The 23,833-nt window shown below is 41.5% G+C and overlaps 1 protein-coding gene across 2 annotated transcripts in view; it reads left to right on the plus strand.

The window, feature by feature from the left end:
* Nucleotides 1-23,833, plus strand: part of fam49a (family with sequence similarity 49 member A) — a 92,881-nt gene that overhangs the window by 64,836 nt on the left and 4,212 nt on the right. Inside the window, exons 3-9 of one of the 2 annotated variants that reach the window (XM_060917464.1) lie at nucleotides 8,695-8,774; nucleotides 11,203-11,324; nucleotides 11,416-11,521; nucleotides 11,607-11,743; nucleotides 11,876-11,953; nucleotides 15,628-15,744; nucleotides 15,980-16,059. In XM_060917464.1, the coding sequence (XP_060773447.1) occupies nucleotides 8,705-8,774; nucleotides 11,203-11,324; nucleotides 11,416-11,521; nucleotides 11,607-11,743; nucleotides 11,876-11,953; nucleotides 15,628-15,744; nucleotides 15,980-16,059 (710 nt within the window). In that variant the 5' untranslated portion in view covers nucleotides 8,695-8,704. Of the gene's footprint in view, nucleotides 1-8,694; nucleotides 8,775-8,801; nucleotides 9,184-11,202; nucleotides 11,325-11,415; nucleotides 11,522-11,606; nucleotides 11,744-11,875; nucleotides 11,954-15,627; nucleotides 15,745-15,979; nucleotides 16,060-23,833 lie in introns of those variants that run through there. The other variant, XM_060917465.1, reaches the window with a different exon arrangement.

Below are 23,833 nucleotides of genomic sequence, written 5' to 3' on the forward strand. Positions count from 1 at the left end.
ACTGCATCAATTACAGCCTCACGGCTGCGTAGAAGAAGGGTCCGGGTACTGAACTGGCCAGCCTGCAGTCCAGATCTTTCACCCATAGAAAACATTTGGCGCATCATAAAACGGAAGATACGACAAAAAAGACCTAAGACAGTTGAGCAACTAGAATCCTACATTAGACAAGAATGGGTTAACATTCCTATCCCTAAACTTGAGCAACTTGTCTCCTCAGTCCCCAGACGTTTACAGACTGTTGTAAAGAGAAAAGGGGATGTCTCACAGTGGTAAACATGGCCTTGTCCCAACTTTGAGATGTGGTGTTGTCATGAAATTTAAAATCACCTAATTTTTCCTCTTTAAATGATCCATTTTCTCAGTTTAAACATTTGATATGTCATCTATGTTCTATTCTGAATAAAATATGGAATTTTGAAACTTCCACATCATTGCATTCCATTTTTATTTACAATTTGTACTTTGTCCCAACTTTTTTGGAATCGGGGTTGTATTCCCACCTCATGCTCAGCTCCAGATCCATCGCAACCTGGATAAAGAGCCTACTGTAGATGAATGAAACAACTCAGCAATAATAATGAGGATCGCTGCTGTCCCCGTTACGGTGAAACCTGGATTTATGCTTTTGGCTGAAAGGTCCAAAGGGGGATTACATTGTGGCGATGTCCATCCATCCGTCCTGGGAAGGGTGTACTCCTTCTGAAATGAACTCACAATTTATGGAGGAATTTCACAAAACTTGACAGGATTCTTTGTAAAATGTCGGTAATACACATTGCAATTTCATTCAATTCAGTCGCATTTTACCAGAGTTATGGCCTAGTTGCAGCAAGGGATATTGTGCTCTCAGGGCACTCGTTAGATATTTTTGTTGTCATGACTTTCTGCATTTCTGACTAGTTCTGTGTGAATACGTGGATGTGTTGGAGAACGCGTGTAGTACAGTGCACGTTTCAGATCGCCAAAACGCATTAGCCGATCAGATGTCTTGTTTCATCGTGTTAACATACAGTTTGGTTTGCGGTTTCTGAATTAACAGTTTGAGGAGAGTTGTTCAGGCAGCTGCAGTTAAAAAAAAAAAAGTGACAGGAAGTGGGTTTGTGGGGTGGGCATTTTTCTGTTTTTGTTTTTGTTTTTTAACTATGCAGTGCCCTTTGTAATCTGGCTAACCACATACAACGGTGTTGCTGTTATCTTTACGTCCTCTTGTACAAAACTGTCTTGAATCTCAAATTGATACTTTTTCCCCATAATGCCCATCCTGTTTTGAGCACACAGACTGTGCTGAAAAAGAAAGGCTGTTAAGCTTTTAAGTTCTCAATCCATCTAATGTCTGCATTTGTAAACCATGGCCTAATGGTTAGAGAAACAGCTTTGGGACCAAAAGGTCGCCGGTTTGATTCCCTGGACCAGCAGAAATGGCTGAAGTGCCCTTGAACAAGGCCCCTAACCCCCAACTGTTCCTCAGGCTGCTCTGGGTATGTTGTACGTCACTCTGCATAAAAGCATCTGCTAAATGCCTGTAATGTAATCAGATTGTATAGGTACACTATATGACCAAAGGTTAGCTTGGGCTCGAACAACATAGGGGTGTGTGGTGGTGGGTGTCTACATAGTTTTGGTCATCTACTACTACTACTACTACTAAATATTTTTCCTGTTTCTCAAGATGAAATGGATGATCCATTTATTTGTGTGTGTTGCTGTTGTCCATGCGTGTAAAATTTTTTTTATTTTATCCAAAAAATATTTTAGGTAATTCCATACAAATGTCCATCTTACCGCAGAGCAACAAAGCTGCGAGCACAGGGAACGAATCTAGTTTTTAATGTTTGCTCATGTCTTTCACTTGTATTTATCTTCTCTGTTCAAATTATAGAGCAAAATTTCATCCTTTATACATCAAATATACACCGATCAGCCAAAACATTAAAGCCACTGAAGTGAATAAGTTATTCCACAAAATAGAGTTGTACATGAGCTGATAGCCGATGAGGCGCATAGCACCGAGTTAACCATAAGCCATGTGCGACGAGATTGAATGGAATAACTTGTATTCACCTTCAGTGGATTTTGAGAAACAGCGTTTTTAGTTTTTGCAAATTCGATAAATAAAAACTTGTCCAACAGAATCCTTTCCACTTAGAATGTAAACAAACCGGCAAAATTACAGTAGTAATTTGTGAAAAATGCTGTAGTTATTATTACTGAAAAATAAAAAGATATGCTCTTACCATCAAATACTTTTTTTTTTTGGGAGGGGGGGGGGAGCTTGAATCCTAGTAGAGTTTTTATTTCGTCCTCGGTTGGTTCAGCAACGCGCTCCGTCGTTTTGTTTTTCTCTACTCCCAGTATGTGAGCTGATAGCCTAGTCGTAGCGCAGCCAATCAGAGCGTGCGATTGCTCATATCCAGTGAATGTGGCTAGAATGACATCTGGTTAGGCTGGTGTTGTACTTTCCACATCTGAGTATGTGAGGGTCTGCTGCACGAGGCTCTGTGTGGACGTCAAAGTAGTTTTTTTTTGGTTTGTTTGGGTTTTTTTTTTTTTTGGTGACAAGTCCGTGCAGGCACTATGCTACAAGGGCACCAGTGCGCATGAGCTGGAGGTCTGTCACTACTCGCATCTGTACAATTCATTTTTAAAATAATGCTGTCATCACTTCCAGGCTTGAGGCAGAATGCAAAAATAATATTGTGGGTAGGGGTGGGTATTGGCAAAGAAGTCACGATTCACATGCTACGATGCAATACTATCACGATGCATCACGATTCTTGAATTATTGCGATGCATTGCGATATATATTCAACATACTTCAGTGAAAAAAAATGTTAAAAAAAAGAGCATAATTACCAGTGGCTGTGTACGATCTGGATAGTGTCTCCAATTGATGCATAACTCAGAGCAACTCGGTTCATAACTGAATTTATTGAAACGACTTTGGAGGTAGTTGCCATTAAAACAAATATTACTGTTTCCATACTTAACAAGTGGACACACTAATGACAAAAAGTGCATAGGATTTATAAAACTAAAAATAATAAAAGAAAACTAATAGCAGCAGTTTTCAATTTCTTTGCAGCACCTGCAGTATGGGAGGACAAGGCAATAATAAATATCAAAATGTATATACTATATTACTCAGTACATTAAATTATCATTATTATATTTAAATGCCTTATGCATTTATAGTTTGTGGAGCATCCTCAAATTAGGAAACAATACACTCACTTAGCATATTTCTTTTAGCATGTTGTAGTACCGCAGCAGTTATGTCAGACTCGGTGAGTGTGCAGATGTCCTTCTCAGATTTACGTATTTCTGCAGACAGGAGTGCAGCGTGGATGGCAGGCTGTTGCTCTAAAAAGCGCTCAAGCATGTCGTGCGCGCTGTTCCAGCGAGATTTGTAAACAGAGTCGCAGTCGCATATGATGTCTATGCAGAATGTCTAGGTCGCAGTAGCCCACCGCCGGAAATGCCACTGGCATGAAGGCAGCGGGCGTCAAAAACTCCACGGCGACATCTACAGGACTGGAAGTTGTATTCTACTTGTTTTTGGCTGATGTTCACCAACCATTCATACAATTTTATTTATTCATTTTTTAAAATCAATAATCGATATTTGGCGTCAAGAATCGATGCAGTATATCGTGAAAGTTAGTATCGCGATACATTGTCATGACGATTATTTTGCACACCCCTAATTGTGGGGGAGTCCCCCCTCCCTTTTCTTAAGTGTATTCCCAAAACAAGAAATATATTCAAATCTATACTTTGTGTTGCTTTTCATGGTGTACACATGTTTTCTACACCATTTAGTCTCTCTCAAACATCCATAACACTGAGAAACAGCTGTCTATTTGAAACATGTAAAGAATGAGTTTTTAAGCTTTCCTCTGCATTGTATTCAAGAGGTGAAATGACAGCTTATACAAATCGACTCATTGGTCCTAAGCTTGTTTCTGCCGTGAGATGTTTTGTTAATCAAAGTGAGTGCCAATGTCACCATCTATAATGCTGTAAAGGGTAAAAAAAAAAAACACCGTGTACAGTTGTGGATTCAGGTTTGTTTGACTGAAGATGAACACAGCTGAATCTGAAACGCACTATGGCCAAAAATATGTGGACACCTGACCATCAAATGCCTCGGTCACAACCGGCCGTACGTGCTCCTACGGCCGGTCTACGTGCAAAAAACGCAAACGCATGGAGGGTGCGCGTGTGACGTGCTGATTTTCGAGCCGTAGACTGGCCACAGACCGGCTGCAGAGGTTCTTTGTCATGTCAAGCAAACTCTACGGGCGCTTACATTTTTTTCAGGTTGCAAGACAAACTTGCAGCCAATGTGCGTCTTTCTCCACGAACAAAAAAAAAAGCAGCGATTTGGGAAACGCCAAAAAATCGTACGTCCGGTTGTGACCTAGGTTAAAGGCAGGTGTGCCACCCTGATGATGCCCCTATGCACCAAGTGAGCTCCATGAAGACCTGGTTTATTAAGGTTGGAAGTGGAGTGGAGGAACTTGAAGGCCCTGTACAGAGCCCTGACCTCAACCCTACTGAACACCTTTGGGATGAACTGGAACACCGACTGCACCCCAGCCCTCCTCATCAGCACCTGATCTCACGAATGCGCTTGTTGATGAATGATGAGATCCCTACAGCCACACTGCAAAATTTCTAAAAGAAAGCTTTCCAAGAAGAGCAGCTGTAATTACAGTAAAGAGGAGAATAAATCTGGAATGGGATGTTAAATAAGGACACATGGGTGTGATGTTCAGATGTCCACAGTGTAATTTGAACCATTTTGTGCCCCCTGCTGGTCGCTCAGGGTTTTATACACTGAAATTTTATATTTCGTTACTGCTATTTGTTCCACTCAGTCATGTGAACTTGCAGATGCCTTTAACATGTAACTCTGACTGCAGCTGTTTCAAGTCAAAACTGGTTCTACATCTCAACACCTCTTACTGTTAATGAGGTGCTTTAAATCACAGGAAGCTTTTCTTTGGAACTGAAGACGCCTTTATTTTGGAGATATAAACATGCAATATATACTGTTTTAAAGCCACTGAACAGAAGATTTTATTCGATCCATGAACTTAAGTAAATTTATACATGTTTAAAATCTGCATGCTGAGTTTAGAATTTCAACGCGTGCGCGCGCAAACAAGACTTCTGCACTTTTTATGATGTGTACTTTTTCTTAATTTCTATTCTTAATTTAGTTATTGCCAACTCTCCAGAACCGGCCTCAAGAGATTGAGGGCTGACGCCACTACTTTTTTATTTTATTTTTTGCACCATTGCATGCACAGTGAACCTTTAAGCATGTACGTATATGTGAGCTCTGAGAATGCCTGTGATGGGCAAGGGAGAAATGAATGCCCTCACTACCACATTATCCTTTCTAGGTTTCCTGCCATGGACAGATGTGGCATTGTGGGGATTCAGACATGTGATGGCTTTACTATTGAGGAATTTGGGAACCCCCGATTTATTAAAAAAATAAATAAAATAAAAAAAAGTCTTAAAACCACTGCTATAGGTTATATCTGTCTGTCTGTCTTTAGAAAGTTAAGGGCCTTGCTCAAGGTTCCAGCTGTTGTAGCTTGGTTACCTTCCGGTGGGTGAGCCACTGCCACCACTGCACGATAAATACCCGTTATGGAAGCGTGTCAACTTGTTTTCTTTTGTTTTTACTGTGAGAACATTTAGAAAGTGAAAACAGGTCAAACAGCACATCATTCCATAGGCTTTAAATTAAATGGGCTGCATTAGAGTGATAGTCACATTAAGCTTTGTAATATTTTATAAAGGTCATTCCATGCCACCACACCCAGAATTCAGAACTCTTCCCAGTTCATGCCATGGATTTTCTTGAGGGAAATCATCTAAAAGCTTCTATTATATTCATGGGCCCCTAAATTCTACAGCTCCTTTTTGAATTTTGGCCCTTGGAGATGAATTTCATCATTTTTGCGATTCTTTGTGTATTTTAAGCCTCACCAGTTGCTTATTTTTCATTGGATTGGGTCAAATTTTGTACTGAACATCCAAGAAATGTATTTATGGAAGTTGTTGCTGAATGTTTTACAGTAATAAAATGACAAGGGTTTTGTTTGTTTTAAACCCAAACAAAAGATTTCATTTCAAAAATTAATATCTCCACCAGTTTTTATTCCCTGCTGGCCAAAAGGCCCAAAGGGGGATTATGTCATGGCGATGTCCATCCATCTGTCCCGGGAAGGGTGCTCACCTTCTGAAATCAACTCCTCTCTCTCAGTTTTTGGAGGAATGTCACGAAACTTGACAAGAGACATTGTTTTATATGTTGGCACTAATGCATATTATGATTTCATTAAATTCGGTCGCATTTTACTAGAGTTGTGGCCCTTGATTAACAACCTTGTACTTTCACATTTTCATGAAGGTGTGCTCGCCTTCTGACATCAACTCCTCTCACAATTTTAGGACGAATTTCTCAAAGCTTGGCCAAAGGCCAACAATAACAATATGACGGTAATACGCATATTGCGATTTAATTTCGTTTGTGAAAATTTTACCAGAGTTTTGACCCTTGATTAAATAACTTTGACAATCTCATGAGGGCGTACGTTCTTCTGAAATCAACTCCTCTCAGTTTGTGGAGGAATTTCACCAAACTTGGCAAAAGGCTTTGTTATATGACAGTTATACGCATATTGAAATTTTGTTTAATTTGGGCAAATTTTACCAGAGTTATGCCCTTGATTAGTAACAAACTTGTACTTTGGCAATTTCATCAAGGTGTGCTTGCTTTCTGAAATCAACTTCCCTCACAATTTTTATCCCCCGCTGGCTGAAAGGCCCAAAGGGGGATTATGTGGTACTCGCCTTCTGAAATCAACTCACAATTTTTAGAGGAATTTCACGAAACTTGACAGGATTCTTTGTTATATGTCGGTAATGCACATATTGTAATTTTGTTCAATTCAGTCACATTTTACCAGAGTTATGGCCTAGTTGCCAGCAGGGGATATCGTGTTCAGAGCACTCGTTACTTTACTGCAACCACATTTTAATGAGTTACACTACATGGCCAGTTATATTTGTATTTAATTAGGAGTTATTTGGTCCTGCATTTAAAAAAAAAAAAAAAAAGCTGCCATAGATCTTGAATATAGCTTTGGAGCTGAACCCCCCCCCCCCCCCCCCCCCCCCCCCCCCCCCTTATATTTATTTATTTATTTTAAAAATATTCTGACTGCACAAGTTCCTCCAAAATGATTTTTATTTCATTGAAACACTTTTGGGGAAATGTTCGTATTCATTGTAGATATAACATCTCATGTATGTTACTCCATTTAATAATTTTGAAAACTCCTTTGTCTTACTTTTCACTGGCTGTATTGTTCCAGTTGGTGGTTTTATTTCACAAGTATTTGTACTGCATTGACTTGAAGCTTTTCTATCTGTGTGGTAACTCTCAGGAGTAGAAATAAGTCAGTTTTTGTCGCTGGCTAGAAGGGATAGTTGAGTTGGAAATCTACCGGCCCTTCCCAGTTCCAGGTGGCCCTTCAATCTGTCTAGCATGAGATCAGGGACAGACTGAAGAGGGGTCAGAGTGAGGACTTTCAGTTGAGAAATATTCGTGACCACCTTATGAGGTGTGTGGTTTTTTTTGTTTGTTTGTTTTTTTTTAAATTAAATAAAGAAAACCCAAAGTTAAGTGATCATTTGTTAGATTATTTTTTGGGGCTTTTTCCACCTTTATTAGATAGGACAGTGTAGAGACAGGAAATGAGCGGGAGAGAGATCGGGAAATGACCTCGGGTCGGAATCGAACCCGGGTCCCCGGATTTATGGTATGGCGCCTTATCCACCTGAGCCGCAACACCCCCAGGTGATCATTTGTTAACATGAAGTTGTGTGCATAATTTTGAATGAAATAGTAAAAGGAGAATTTCACAATTCGCCATCATTCTATGGTTCTATTTTTAGGCAAATTTAACAATTTTTCCAAAAGTGCTCAATACCAGTTGGCATTTCATCCACAATGTATTACATATTATTGATGTGCTGCATTCTATGTTCCTTGGAAGTGAGAAATGAGGGCTTGGAGTCGTGTCCTTTTCATTCTGTGCTTTCAAGCTACAAAGTGGAAGCCTCCATGTTTTTGTTAGCGACAAGCTAGCCAGCTAACTGTGCTGAGTGATGTACGTTATCCTCCTCGAAACAGTGATCTGTAGATTTAACTCTAAGGCACTCTGTCAGTTGATCTAAACTAAATGTTTGTATATACAGTTTAACTTATTTAAAGGCAAGAAGTGTTGCTTTTACTGGTGATGCCGTGAGCAGCCATGTTGTTTTGATGTCACTCGCTGAACTTGGGGTTGAGGAGACCGTCCCGAGTTCCCACATAGGAATTCTGACTCGGGGTGTTTTTCTTTGGGCTTTTTTCCTAGTTGTAGTTCAGGAATTCCAAGTTGCAAGATGTAGTATGATTTTTTTTTTTTCCTCCAATGTTGTGTGCTACAGTTGTGTCTGAGAGTAAAGTTAATATTTTGATGCAGCATTAGTGTTACAGCAAGTTATTAATGTATGACTTCCACTGAACAAGATCAGCAACAGTATTGCATGTGTTATAAATATCTAATGCGCTTTTACGCCTTTTTTTCACCCAGTTCTTTATCATTTTTATATCTCAATTAGGTTTGCTGGAATGGGTAATCTTCTAAAAGTCCTTACAAGAGAAATAGAGAACTATCCACATTTTTTCCTGGACTTTGAAAGTAAGTTTACGAGGCCTTGCAGCTTCAGAGGGCGAACTGTGTAACGATTGATCTTTCCTCCGCAGGAGAAATTGAGCCGCCGTGTCTGAACACACTCCTAGACCACAGTGATGTCTCTGCATTAATTTAAGAAAAGCAGAGAGGTCAGAGTTCGTGAAAATAACTATTTGCTCTTAATGCTGTTTGTCACCTCAATGTGACTGAGCTTCATTTTGAAGAGGAGAAAGAGTGTTTTCAGACCTGTGGCAGCAAGAGTGAACCATTCCTGTCTGTTACATGCAACACCTCTCTTTTTTTTTTTTTTTCTTTCTTCTGTTTTCTTCTTCCAGAATCCAAATGGGGAATCTTTTAAAAGTGCTCACTTGCACAGAGCTTGATCAGGGGCCAAACTTTTTCCTTGACTTTGAAAGTGAGCAGAGCTTTTGCCTGGCCCAGTCTGTCCTTCCTGCTGTCTACTAAACGTCTGCATGTCTCGTTGTTTGTATATCTGATCAATCCAGCCAGACATTCACCAGTGCACCTTTCATAATTGTAGAGCATGATGATTTGCGTAAATCCTACTGCATGCCACATTATTCTTGGACAGAACGTTTGCACGTGCAAATCAGATGGTTTCATAGTGGGTGTGTGGTGTTTTGCACATGTAAATGTCCTTAGTCCATTACCCAAGACAAGGCCTTGCACCTTTTTTCGTTCAGCACATCTTCTCTTGTTGACAGATGAACGTGTGTGTGTGTGTGTGTGTTCATACACATTATAGACCCTTTTCACTCACGTGACCTTCGTAAACGCGACCGCCATTTTGGACATGAAGAAATAAGTTTATGGCACAGACCCTTTCGGTTCTCGCTCATCTAGCTGCTACAATGACTGCTTAGACTGCAACAATAATACCTAACACACATTTAAGTATCCGTCGTAAAGACGTGAAACTCGTCGAGTGACGAGCGTGTTCATTGATAAGCTAACACAATCTAAAAGTAGACATACCATCACACTGCCCTGGCGCTGTGTACAGTTTACCTTCTATGGTTTGTGCACTCACTATTTGCCATTACTTTCTCCAACCCAGTGTTCGAACTATGCCGATATTTTCGGGGGGTCCCTTTTTTTTTTCCCTTGGGGGGGTGCTTGTGCTTGTCTCGGAACGGGGATCTCCAAACATATGAGAAGCCTATCTTGCGTACATATCACGCGGACTCCACACCTCCACACACGCATCGCGTCTGAAGTCATAACTCATCAGGGGAAATCGTGTCCGCATTGGCATGTTCAAAAAACAACCTCGCGTCAACAATGATACCACACGCAAGGAAAAAAAACAGTCAGGCTACTCAACACATCTGATCCACAGCAGCGCCAAAGCATCACTGGAAATCATGTCAACAACCAAGCTTCCATTTCAACACGCATCAACAAACAAATGGCACCATAAACATGAACGAATCGGTCAGGCTACCGATTCCAAACCCACAGCAGACGAATAATTAAATGCATCTTACCTTAAAGCAGAATCGACCACAAAGGAAGTGTGTTGGCACTGTTGGCACACTTCCTTTCTACTAGTTTGTGTCCCCAACCTGGCAACAGCAATCGTTGTCATATCGGTTTATTTTATCTTTGATGTAAACACAACACTTCGGATATGCAAATGCTTCCTGTTACACACGATTGCTATGTCAATAAACATCATTTTGCCAATATTTTAGAGACCATCCATCTTCTCCGTCGGTCAGCATCTGTCGGGATCCGATAAAATGATAAATCTTGCCTTGTGTGTTGATGGTTACTCCATCCGGGTGCACAACAATATAATGGCATGATGGAAGTCTTGCTGAAAGTAAAAACTTTCTTTGATGGCTATATTCCTTTCGATGTTTCGCCGTCGTTCCTCATTGTTGGCTGTGGTAGACTACTGGTAGTTCATGTCCAAAATGGCGGCCGCGTTTGTCGTGACGTCACGTGGGAAGGGTCTATAGCCACTTATCGTCACACTGCCAGTAAGTGTTGATTTGTAATGCAAATTTTGTGATGCATGGCAACCTTGATCACTCCTACAGTATCGTTTAGATGCTGCTTCATCTTTTTCGCCTTCATTTGCATGCTATTACATCTTTTCTGAAAATAATCTAACTTTTTGTCTGTACTAACACTAACCCATGTCCTGCACACACATGGTAGATATGTTCCTGTTTTCACAGTGTTCTTTAAATGTCCCCACATGTCAATGGAGATTGTGTTTAACCACAGAGAGTTTCCAAAGTTACGGGGTTTTGAATATGTCCTACTTTAGTTGTATTTGCTCAGCATTGTGTGCATAGCGTATAGGAAGAGCATTACCTTCACTATGGAGGCTATAGAAAATCGTATTTGTTAAGTGCTGCTAGTTTTTGTTCTGTATGTGAGTAAGGATTTGTTTGTGTATCAGATGCACAGCCCACAGAGTGCGAGCGTGACGTGTGGAACCAGGTGAATGCTGTACTCCAGGAATCCGAGAGCATCCTGTCAGGCCTGCAGGCTTACAAAGGAGCAGGACAGGAGATACGAGACGTAGGTCGCACACGTGCACTCGTAACAAACAGCAACATTCTGAAAGTTAACCCTTGGGTGTGTTGTTTTTTTCTCTCTTCCCCCCCCCCAGGCTATACAGAATCCCAATGATTTTTTGCTTCAAGAAAAGGCGTGGAACTCCGTGTGTCCACTCGTCATCCGACTCAAGAAGTTTTACGGCTTCTCGCTGAAGCTGGGTAACGCACTCCCCTATTCATCCCACATCCTTTTGAGTTTTAAAATGAAGCACGTTTCATGGATTTTCTCCTTCCTGTGGTGCAGAGAAAGCCCTGCAGAGCCTGTTGGAGTCTCTGACCTGCCCACCTTACACTCCAACTCAGCATCTGGAGAAGGAGCAGGCCCTCGCCAAGCAGTTCGCCGAGATCCTGCATTTCACACTCCGCTTCGATGAGCTGAAGGTTCCATTGTTTCTTCCTAAAACTCCAGTGAACCTGCTGGTATTTAAAATCTAGCAGGAAGGTTTGCATCTGTGTTTGGGTGTGGTGGTGTTGTTGTTGTTTTTTTTCTAATCAAGTATTTTGTTTCTTCAGATGCGAATTCCTGCCATCCAGAATGACTTCAGCTACTACAGACGAACGATCAGTCGAAACAGAATAAATAACATGAACGTAAGAAGATGGTTAAACTCACTACTCCTTCTAAAATGGTTACAAGTACAGAAGTTGAAAAAAGGCCGCATGTTAATATTTTTCTGTACCGTTACTTTGATCTTTTTCTTGTGATTTTAATAGTTGTTTTCCCGATCACAATGTATTTTCCTCAAGATGTACGTCATGACTGAGCACATCCTTTTTTGCTTTAAAGTTAAGGCCAATTTATGCTGACAACGCAGTCCTCGCAGATGGTGTCGCAGATGGCGTCTGCGTAGCCCCCCCAACCTTCGCAGACGCTCTGCGCGCACCTCCCAATAATTGTGACCACCGCAGAAGCCTCGCAGACAAGAGGGCTCTGATTGGTCCACTCTACATCCGCTGTACACGCACTTCCGCTTCCCTACTTTCCCGGTTTGTTTTGTTTTCACGACCGCCATTTTTTAAAAACACGAGTGAAGATGGAGCAGCACGAAGAGCGGTTGATTGAGGAAGTACGTACATCTATACGACTCCAGTTCTAGTCATTATAAGTAACCAGAGGATAAACACTCCACTAACCACACCCACCAACTACTCCTAGCGATTTCACGACTTCGCGCCCCCTTGCGTTGTAGCGATGAATAATATCGCGCACGCCTATTACTCCCCGCTCAACGATAAATTACAACTGTCTGCGAAAAGCTATCTGCGAAAGCCTTGTCGCAAGAGCATGCAGAGGCCTTTAGACAGCCTTTCGATTTTGTAAAATCTGTGAAATTTAGTTCCACAGTGAAATTTGGTCATTGTGGTATATGTTTTTCTGTAATATCTCAAAAAAAAGAAACCAAACCCCAGGCCATTCTGTGACTGGGAAGTTATTTAATTTGAAGGGATTCCCGAGCAAGTCGCTTGCTTCATGCAGTCAAGCAGACAGAGGAAGTCTGGTGTGCGCACGTGCAGGTTTTTCTTCTTCTTTTGGGTTTTACGGCACCTGGCATCCAGTGTTCCATTACTGTTTACCTTGACCGTGCACTGACAGTTCCATCATTCTGTTGCTAAACGAACAGCTGATCACACAGAGGTGCTCGCTGACCGCCGATATTTAGTTTGGTCCTGCATTTCCTTTCCTTCATCATGACGTCGTCTTCTCGCTTTCTGTTACTGTAGTTGGTTTTTCACGTTTCGTTCGCATACTCGCGTCCTCCGTTTTTCTCTCCTGTTTCAGATTTGTATCCCACAATGCCTTGAGTGAACAGGAAAAGCCCACCACATGATGCATGACGTAGTATCTTGAATTGGCTCATGGTGAAGCAAGAGAAAATAGTGGAGAATTTAGGGCCACGTGGTCCTAAATTAATTAATTGTTCTATTAAAAAAATAAACTAATAAAAGTGGAAGTCTGTGATTCGAATTCGGTAGCTTTCGGTCCACTAAACAAAAATAATTGGGTGTCAGGGAAAATTATTTTTATAGAATGCCTTTATTGTCACTATACACATGTACAATAAGGGTGTTTTCACACCTGGTCCCCTTTAAAGGAACCAGACTCAGTCCTCTTTAAGTGGACCAAAAAGTGGACCAACAGAAAAAGAACTCAGTTCTTTTTGTGTTCACACTGTGAATTTATTACAAAGAGGACTGGGTTCTCTTTCTGGTCCAGTTAAGCTTTGATGGGGCCTCAGTCCTCTTTCTGTTCACACCAGGTCCTCTAGAGCCCTCAGACCCCCAGTGCACGGAATTCTGGGTAATTTTCTCTTGAATCAAAATGTCTGCTGCCATGCTTGCCCTGCTGTATTCTTTGATCAAAATAGTGCGGATTAAAGGGGAACAGAGGGCAATATATAGAGTAAATATAACAATAAAACACACATTAAGGAACCTTATTCAAGACTTACAAAAGTTTTTTTTCTAAGGTTGGAAAGTTATAGTGTTTTGAAAGTAGCTCGAGCAAACTATTTCCGCAGGTTGAACAGCCCGCCATGATATTAATTTTATCCAATCAGAATGCACGTTCATTTTCTCTGCGTAACACTCATGACGTATGTATGTGCCCAGTTGTGTTGGCTCATTGAGGTTGGGAATAGCACGTGTGAATCGGAAAGTAGGATGAATTGTAAGTGATCGGCTACACAAACTGGTTCAAACTGGTACCCTTCTAAGCCATAGCCTGCTTGCAGTGTGTCTTGCGGGATCTCTTCGTATGATTCGACAGAGCTGTCGCTTTCACTTGATGCGCCCGACGCCATGATTACACGCTTCTCTCCTAGTGCAGTGGGTAGCGCTGACGTCACGGTCTTTTAAAAATGGCGACTCTTGTGCCGTTTAGCGTACCGACTATTATATTTACAATTACCAAGATATTTCGTTGTTTTCTAGTATATAAATTTGATAGAATACTTAAGAATACGTTACTTTGTCACATCAGCAACTGTATATATTATATTTGGTACCCCTTTAAGGAAAATAAATGTATTCCAGCGGCTGTGGTAAGTTCCAAAAGGAAGTTGAGTTTCCCTGCTACAGTCACGTGACCAACTACGGCAAACGAAGAAGGTTAAACTACAGTGAAAAAGGCGAAGTGAACCCGGTGCGCTTTTTGTTCACAATGCGCAGATTAGGCGAACTGTACCGTTGATTTTTAGCGAACCGTACTGAGACCACCTCCTGAGGTGGTCTCAGTTCGGTTTGCTTTAAAGGGGTCTGGGTACGGTTGGAGTGTTCACATATGCGCAAAAAATGCTGAGTCATCGATCTGAGTTCAGTTAGATGGCTGAAAGGGACCAAGTGTGAAAACACCCTGAGATTTAAAGCATCTCCAATAGCAGTGCAAACAGCGTATAGAGTGGGGGGGGGGGGGGAAAGAGAGAAGAAAAAAAAGGGGAGGTAAGGTGCACAGTCTGAGGTGTACGTGTTACACATTATGGAGTGAGGTATTGCACATATAAAGTATTGCACAGTGACAGTCACATTGTAAATTATTGCACGAGAGATTCACATTATAAGATAAAATATTACACATTATGAATTATTGCAAGGTAAGGTGCACAGGCTTGAGGTGCATGTGCTGTGTGTAAGGTGCACAGTCCTGAGGTGTATGTGTTGCGTTTCACATTTTGGAGTGTGGTATTGCACATTTTAAAGGTATTGCATAGAGAGTCACCTTATAAAGTACTGCACATTTTATAAATTAGTAAAATAGTAAAATAAAATGGACTATAAAGTCAGAGCATATCCGAGTTCAGGGCGGTTATGGCGGTTATGACCTACACTTGAAAAATCTGAAAGGCAGTACAGCTTTAATCATTTAATCAGGGACTGATACAAGAAGAAATAGCTGTATGTCTGTCAGTGATGGACAATTTCCATATTGGTGATGGAGAGATTTGAAATTATACCATCATGAACACTAAAGTGATCCGTTTCATTGCCAGCCAGCTTTAGGGACCGGGGTGTCTCCATAGTTACCGCATGATGTTTGAGAGATGCTGCTGTCTAAATGGTTTGCTGCTCAGAAAACATTTTTGACCTTAAAAAAAAAAAAATTGAAAAAGGATGCAGTTCCCGCTGAAGTGTACTACTGGTCACAAGGAAAATTCGTGGGGAAAAAAGTTATGATCCTGAGGGAAGAATACAGAAAATGAGCAAGCACCGTATAGCCTTTCTGGACTTCTGTGTATATGAGAGCTGTGCTTTGTTCCTTTTGTCCATAGCTGGACATTGAAAATGAAGTCAACAATGAAATGGCGAACAGAATGTCACTCTTTTATGCTGAGGCCACTCCGATGCTGAAAACCCTCAGTACAGCAACTACAAACTTCGTGACCGAGGTAACACGCTCCTTTCTGCTGCCATTCTAAATATTTCTAGATGTTTTGGTCTATAAGTAAGTGTGATCATGTAATGGTAAAAGGATTCCGGTTCTGAAGGGCCACCACGCTATAGATTTGTTTGTTTTTCTCCAAAATTCACACCCAAATTCATCCAATGAAGGCTTTGCTAATTAGTTGGTGTGATGAGTTGAATCGGGTGTGTTCCAAAGCTGCATTTCATCTCTCCTTGTAGAATAAGACGCTGCCCCTGGAGAACACCACAGACTGCCTGAGCACCATGGCCAGTGTGTGCAAGGTCATGCTGGAGACTCCGTAAGTAATTTGGCCAGCATGTGTAAAACCTCTAATTGTGTGTGTAGAAAGCAGTGTGCACTTGACCTTTGGGCATTTATTACATACAGAGAGACACACATCTGTACAGGTGTATTTTAAAGTGCTGATGACACGTTTTTGACATCTTTGGCGATGTTTTATAACATAAAAAGTAATTCCCGATGATCCATATATTAATTCACAAAGGCGCCTATTTTACAAGTTATGATAAACGCGGCTATTTGGGCAAATTTGACGGGGCTGCAGCACCCAGGAGACGAAAGAGGAGGAGGAGCTATATGACGTCAGTGAAAGAACCTTCCTCCTAACTTACCAGTTTATTGTTGATGCGACAGGTGTTCAGTTTATCATTGTTAGTATTTTTATTAGACATTATTATTTTATTTATATATATATATATATATATATATATATATATATATATATATATATATATATAAATAAAAGTTATTATGCCTTCGCGTTGTGTTGCCGGCTTTTGCTCCAAAACCCACAAGGATGGGGTAAGTTTATTCAAGTTTCCCAGAGATCCCAAGCTGCATGCAAAGTGGGTGAAGCAAGTCAGGCGCACTCGTGACAAGTGGGAGCCCTCACCAACATCCGTCCTGTGCTCTGAACACTTCGATTTGGATTGTTTTGACACCCTTCCCAGCTTAAAAGAATCTCTTGGGTGTGCAGTTCAGCACAAACGTGTGTTACTACCATCAGCAGTGCCTACACAGTGTTGCCAGATTGGGAGGTTTCCCGCCCAGTTGAGCGGTTTCAAGTGTATTTTGGTGGGTTTTGAACATATTTTGGGCTGGAAAATGTCAGCAGTATCTGTTGCCAGATACTGCTGAAGTTTTCCAGCCCAAAATATGTTCAAAACCCACCAAAATACACTTGAAACTGCCCAACTGGGCGGGATTCCTCCCAATCTGGCAACACTGCCAGTATTCCGGAGGGGGTCTACTAGTAGCTATGCCGGATCCAAAGACAGTCCTCCTGTCAGAACATGTGTTGTGAAACGACATAAGATAAAGGTACGTAGAGCTATAGATTCTACATGATAATCATAAATGTAATCATAAAGTCGGCGTGATATCAGTCGTGTATTTGCTTGTGAAAGCTTGCAGCTTTCATGTAACTGCCGCCTAGCAACGAGAGGCAAAGGGTAAAGAGGGTAGGCTATCATAGATTCTATTCGGAAGAGGTCAATACAATTCTAGACTCCCAGAAGAGGAAGAGCTAGCACTAGAGAGTTCACCGGCGTTTTCATGCGCCATTTCCATTGAGTAGAACCAGAGTAGAACAGCCAGTGAACCGCAGCGTGTTCTTCCGCTGACGTCACAACATGGCCGCAAGCCACGGACCCAGTTTTCTTGCGCTGTGCAATTAAAAGTTGGATATTCGCGTAACAGCTTCTTTTCACGTAATTATAACAGAAATCTAACATGTTGTATAGTTTATTTAAGAAATTGCATAGAGTCATGTTCGTGTCATCAGCCCTTTAAATAAATCTGTACTTTTTTAAAATGTATAAATCTTGCATCCTAAGTTGCTCTGCTTATAGCCATTCATATTTACATAAATGTCCCCAAATTGCCATACAGTGGTATGCAAAAGTTCGGGCACCCCTGGTCAAAATTGCTGTTACTGTGAACAGTTAAGCAAGCTGAAGATGAAATGATCTCCAAAAGGCATAAAGTTAAAGATGGCTCATTCCTTTTATATTTTAAGCAAAAATTTTTTATTTTCATCTTTTACATTTTCATAATGACAAAAAAAGGAAAAGGGCCAGAAGCAAAAGTTTGGGCACCCTGCATAGTTAGTACCTAGTAACACCCCCTTTGGCAAGTATCACAGCTTGTAAACACTTTTTGTAGCCAGCTAATAATCTTTCAGTTCTTACCTGGGGGATTTTCACACATTCATCCTTGCAAAAGGCTTCCAGTTCTACAAGTTTCTTGGGCTGTCTTGCATGCACTGCTCTTTTGAGATCTATCCACAGATTTTCAATGATGTTTCGGTCAGGGGACTGTGAGGGCCAGGGCAAAACCTTCAGCTTGTGCCTCTTGAGGTATTCCACTGTAGATTTTGAGGTGTGTTATGGATCATCGTCTTATTGTAGGGCCCATCCTCTTTTTAACTTCAACTTTTTTACAGATGGTGTGATGTTTGCTTCCAGAATTTGCTGGTATTTATTCGAATCCATGCTTCCCTCGACCAATGAAATGTGCCCTGTGCCACTGGCTGCAACACAACCCAAAGCATGATCGATCCACACCCATGCTTCAGAGTTGGAGAGGTGTTCTTTTCCTGGAATTTGGCACCCTTTTTTCTCCAAACATACCTTTGCACATTGTGGCCAAAAAGTTCTATTTTGATTTCATCAGTTCACAGGACTTGTTTCCAAAATGCATCAGGCTTATTTAGATGTTCGTTTGCAAACTTCAGACGCTGAATTTTGTGGCTAGGATGCAGGAACGGTTTTCTTCTGATGACTCTCCCATGAAGGTCATATTTGTTCAGGTGTCGCTGCATAGTAGAACAGTGCACCACCACTCCAGGGTCTGCTAAATATTTCTGAAGGTCTTTTGCAGTCAAACAGGGGGTTTTTATTTGCCTTTCTAGCAATCCAACGAGCAGTTCTTTCAGAAAGTTTTCTTCATCTTCCAGACCTCACCTTGATCTCTACTGTTTCTGTTAACTGCCATTTCTTAACAGTATGATCTGAGGAAACGGCTACCTGAAAACACTTTGCTATTTTCTTGTAGCCTTCTCCTGCTTTGTGAGCATCAATTATTTTGTTATTCAGAATGCGAGGGAGTTGCTTAGAGGAGCCCATGGCTGTTGATTTTAGGGACAAGTTTGAGGAGTCAGAAAATTTATACAGCTTTGAAATCTGCATCATCTGACCTTTCCTAATGAAGAATTTGAACAAGCTGCAGCTCAATAAGCTAATTAAGGTCTGGAACCTTGGTAAAAGTTACCTGAGAACTCAAATGTATTGGGGTGCCTAAACTTTTGCATGGTGTTCCTTTTCTTTTTTCACTCTCCAATTGTACAAAACAAAAATGATACACACATCTTGCAGAAAATGCTGAAATGTCGTCTTTACCTTTATGCCTTTTGGTGATCAGTTCATCTTCTGCTCACTTAACTATTCACAGTGACAGACATTTTCGGTAAGGGTGCCCAAACTTTTGCATGCCACTGTATATGGTGAACAGCTTCCCTTTTAAAAGGTGACTTTTTATGATGACTGAGAAATATTACCATTATCAACATGTAGGTAGAAAATAAAAGTGCTGCCGGGCGAGGTTTGTTTTGCCTGGCAATGCTTGTTTTCCTTCATGCACATCTTCAGGTGGTAAACTGCAACTGTGCAAAGTTTCATCAAAATCCATCAAACTGTTTAAGGAGGAGTTGCGCTTACAAGACGCATGGACAGACAGGGTGATTCCAATATACCCCCCCCAAAACTTTCTTTGCAGGGGGTATTAAAAGTAACTCTTTAATCATTAAAACTATAATTATACAAATTCATCATAACCGTGAAACCCCACGTGCTGCCTTTCAGTTTTGTGAAGCTTCTTGATCTAAACATGAATTCTTGCTCTTCGAGACCTTTTCTCTCAACACTTCATCCCAGCCTTTGTTTTAACATATGAACATCGTGGATTATTTGATGCATCATTTCATGATTTGTTTAACCGTCCTACCCCAGTACTGATGCAGAAGTACGCCATGACATGAACAGAAAATGAAGCAAAAATGCATAAAGGGTAAAAACAGAAAGCAAAAGTTACCAAAGCACAGTTACAGAGAATGAAAACAAAATGAATGTGGCAAGCACTAAATAAAAAGGACACAAACGTGAAGGTCAACAGCAGACAAATGTGAAGGTGGGGGGGAGTGGGCAAGCTGAGAAGCAAGGGGATCCGTAGAGGCTGAGAGACAGAGAAAGAGAAGACGGAGTAAGAGGGGAAAATAGAGTGGGAGTCGAGCTAAAGGGAAGGTGATTTCAAGCAGGAAATAATGAAAGAGTAGTGTGGCGTCCATCTGCTCAGTAAACAGGACAACACACACACTCATCTCTCAGTATGAGGAATTAAGAAGTTACCAGTTATTCACGCCCCCTCCTTTTTAAGTTACTGTTATTCATGTCTGTTTATTTTCACTCTTGAGCATTTTTTAAAAAAACATCACCTCCAGTCGTCTGTACAGAGCGTGTAGCTCTTTCTTCTCTGATGATGTAACAGTGCCGATGCATCATGGACATTTGGGCAGCCAGTATCTGATTACAAACTGAATTGATTGGGGCTACGTTTACATTAGACCGTATCTGTCTCGTTTTCTTCGCGGATGCACTGTCCGTTTACATTAAACCGCCTGGAAACGCCGGGAAACGGGAATCCGCCAGCGTCCACGTATTCAATCCAGATCGTGTCAGCTCCAGTGCTGTGTAAACATTCAGAATACGTGGATACGCTGTGCTGAGCTCTAGCTGGCATCTCATTGGACAACGTCACTGTGACATCCACCTTCCTGATTCGCTGGCGTTGGTCATGTGACGCGACTGCTGAAAAACGGCGCGGACTTCCGCCTTGTATCACCTTTCATTAAAGAGTATAAAAGTATGAAAATACTGCAAATACTGATGCAAATACTGCCCATTGTGTAGTTATGATTGTCTTTAGGCTTGCCATCCTTCCACTTGCAAGTGGTAAGTGATGTGCGCTGGGATCACACACACAGCGGCTCAGTCCCGAATCACAGCTTGTGCACTTCACTCGCGTGCTCTGTGAGCTGCGCACAGCCGGAGTGCGCACCCTCCAGAGGGCACTCGCTGTTCAGGGCGGAGTGATTTGGAGCGCAGGATGCCTGCGGAGCCGAGCGTATCCGTGTATTGGTATTGCTGTGTGCACGCAAATCGTGTATTGGTGTTGCTGTGTGCACACCAATCGTTTTAAAAATGTTAATCTGATGATCCGCTGATACGGTCTAATGTAAACATGGGCTAGGTTTACTGTACGTCCATTTCACTACAGCGTGCACCTATCCACAAGGACATTTCTATTGAGAAAAGAAAGAGAAAAGTGCACTGAGCTAGCAAGATCAGACGGCTTTAAGCAGACCGACTGCATTTACTTCTGTCTTTGTTAAACTGGATCATTTGGTGATCATTTGGCAGAGACGGTCAAGGCATGGATACGAAGTAAGCAAAACAAAACCATTTCCTAATTATTTTGGTGAAACAGATTAACAGTTACGGTCAAAACTGATCACGGTCAGGGTTCCCACTCGAAACGACTTTACACGCAGTGTGATTTGTCGTAGCAATTTTTTCGGCCGAAAATATATTTTTTTGAGCGACTATCCCATAACTGAACACTTTCACATCAAAGGTAAATGTTCATGTGTGAAAAGTGACTTCTTTTGGCGACAGCTTCAAGTTTTCTAATATTTCGTCCGTGAAAGGAACGTATTCAACTGCTGCAGGCTTGGTGGAGTGTCTCATTCAGTTTGGCTGCATTTGAATACATACACCTCTATACTATTAGTATACAAAAAGCACCATGTAGGGTGTCTGGACACTCGGTAAGCATTTAACAGTCAAACTGTACCCTTTGTGTCTCAAAACCCAGTGCTAGTTGACAAGGGAAACAAAAATGATAAAGATAACGACTTTAAAGATAATATCTGGGGGGGGAACGAGCTCAACTGTGAGCTCACTGACACATCCCCCTTGCTCTCGCTGATATCAGAATGCAAGCGATTGAAAGAATAGGACACTTATTATGAATGTTGACGTCAACAAATAATGAACCCTGAAACAAGTAAGTAAAGAGCAGTATTCTCCCCAGGGATTTCAAATAGCATCTTGGTAAACGGTCATTTTGCTTCTTCAAACAGCGTCAAAATCCATGCTAGATGCTTTTGTAAATACATTCAGTCGGTAAACAGGACGTCGATGTGGGACAGTCCTGAAAACAGTATGCATGGTATAGAACCCCAAGCTGAAGCTCGGTACCAAATATCAACCAGTTGTGATTTGTAGTTGCTGAGAAAAGTGTTAGGAAAATTTTGTAAATCCACCCTATATGCTTCGTAAATACATTCAGTTGGTAAACAGGAAGTCGATGTGGGACAGACCTGAAACCGGTAGACATGGTATAGAACCCCAAGCTGAAGTTTGGTGCCAAGTGGCTATGATTTGTGGTTGCTGAGAAAAAGGGTGTTTCGGACAGACGGCGATACGGACGAATGGACAGAGGTAAACCAGTACACACCCCTCCTTCGGAGCAGGGGTATTTAAGAAGGAAAAAAAAAAAAGGTGAGGCGTTCAACAACAAAAACAGTGGGTGTACAGTCAGTAGGTCAGTAACCTACTTTGTGATGTGGTGAAGCTGACTATCAGTCTCAGTGAAACTCTCCGCACTGTCACCTACTTCTCAGGATAGGCTGACCCCAAAATGTTCCGTTTCCCCCTTTTTTTTTGAGAGAGAATAAGCACCAGGATCATCACTTGTTAACTCCATCATAACATGACTGTCAGCATTCCACAAAAACAAAGTTGTGTCTCGTTTATTGAGAATATTAACGCTGCTTTTAAATACGTCAATCCCCCCCCCCCCGTTTATTTGCGTCACACTGTGTGAGTGTAAAGACCTTATGTCAAATGCAGTGTTCTCCTCAGGATCAAAATAAAGCCCTAACTTTTGGGGGCCCGCAGGGCCATGCGCCACACCAAAGGCACGCGGGAGGAGAGTAATGAGAAGGGGGTTCCCCCCACTCTCGTTGAGGGGAAAACTGGCCTACCCTGGAAAATTTTGAAGAAGGGAAAAAAAAAAAGTCCATTTGGTGGCATCTGGTAACTTTTAGTAGCATTTTATGGTGGTACTGACACGGTCACTTTTTATTGTTAACATGGTTGAACATAGCTATCAACCCCAAAATGAAAAAAGAAGTGAGAAAGCTGGGGTCCAGGGGCTGCTAGGCCCGGTCAGGTCCAGGGCAAAGCCCTGGTGGGGGGTCCTAGGGGGGTGAAGACCCCCATCCGAAAACGATTTTGCCAACTTTTAAGAAGGGATTGGTGGCCTTAGGATGAATATTTAGTTTTCACCTTCTTGCTATTATTATTATTATTATTAACAACGAAAAAAATGTCTTCACGAGGACACCACATGTATGAACAAACCAATGCCAGGGAAACAAGAACACATTTCAACATGATCATGACATGAAAGATGTAAATGAGCACATTTCAATAAGATTTCACCACAAAGCTGTGTCGCTTCATTGAAGAACAGGAAGCACAATTTGTGTTGCCACCAAATCATTTCTAAACCAAGGTTTTAACTCGGTGCATGTGTTTGCAGTTTACTGCAACAGAGTTTGAGGTTTATTTCGTCCTTTATTAAATGAAAGCATAAATAAATAATTTTATCATTACAAGCAAGCATGCTCCGAGAGCACAATATCCCCCGCTGGCAACTGTTCCATAACTCTGGTAAAATGCAACTGAATTGAACGAAATTGCAGTATGCGCATTACCGACATATAACACAGAATCCTGTCAAGTTGCGTGAAATTCCTCCAGAAATTGTGAGAGGAGTTGATTTCAGAAGGTGAGTACCCTTCCTGGGATGGACAGAAATCGCCACGACATAATCCCCCTTCGGGCCTTTCGGCCAGCGGAGGATGATAATAACTCTGAGGGAAGTTGATTTCAGAAAGCAAGCACACCTTGATGAAATTGCCAAAGTAC

The sequence above is a fragment of the Neoarius graeffei genome, chromosome 3 (genome assembly GCF_027579695.1).
Source record: "Neoarius graeffei isolate fNeoGra1 chromosome 3, fNeoGra1.pri, whole genome shotgun sequence".
NCBI classification, from domain to species: Eukaryota; Metazoa; Chordata; class Actinopteri; order Siluriformes; family Ariidae; genus Neoarius; species Neoarius graeffei.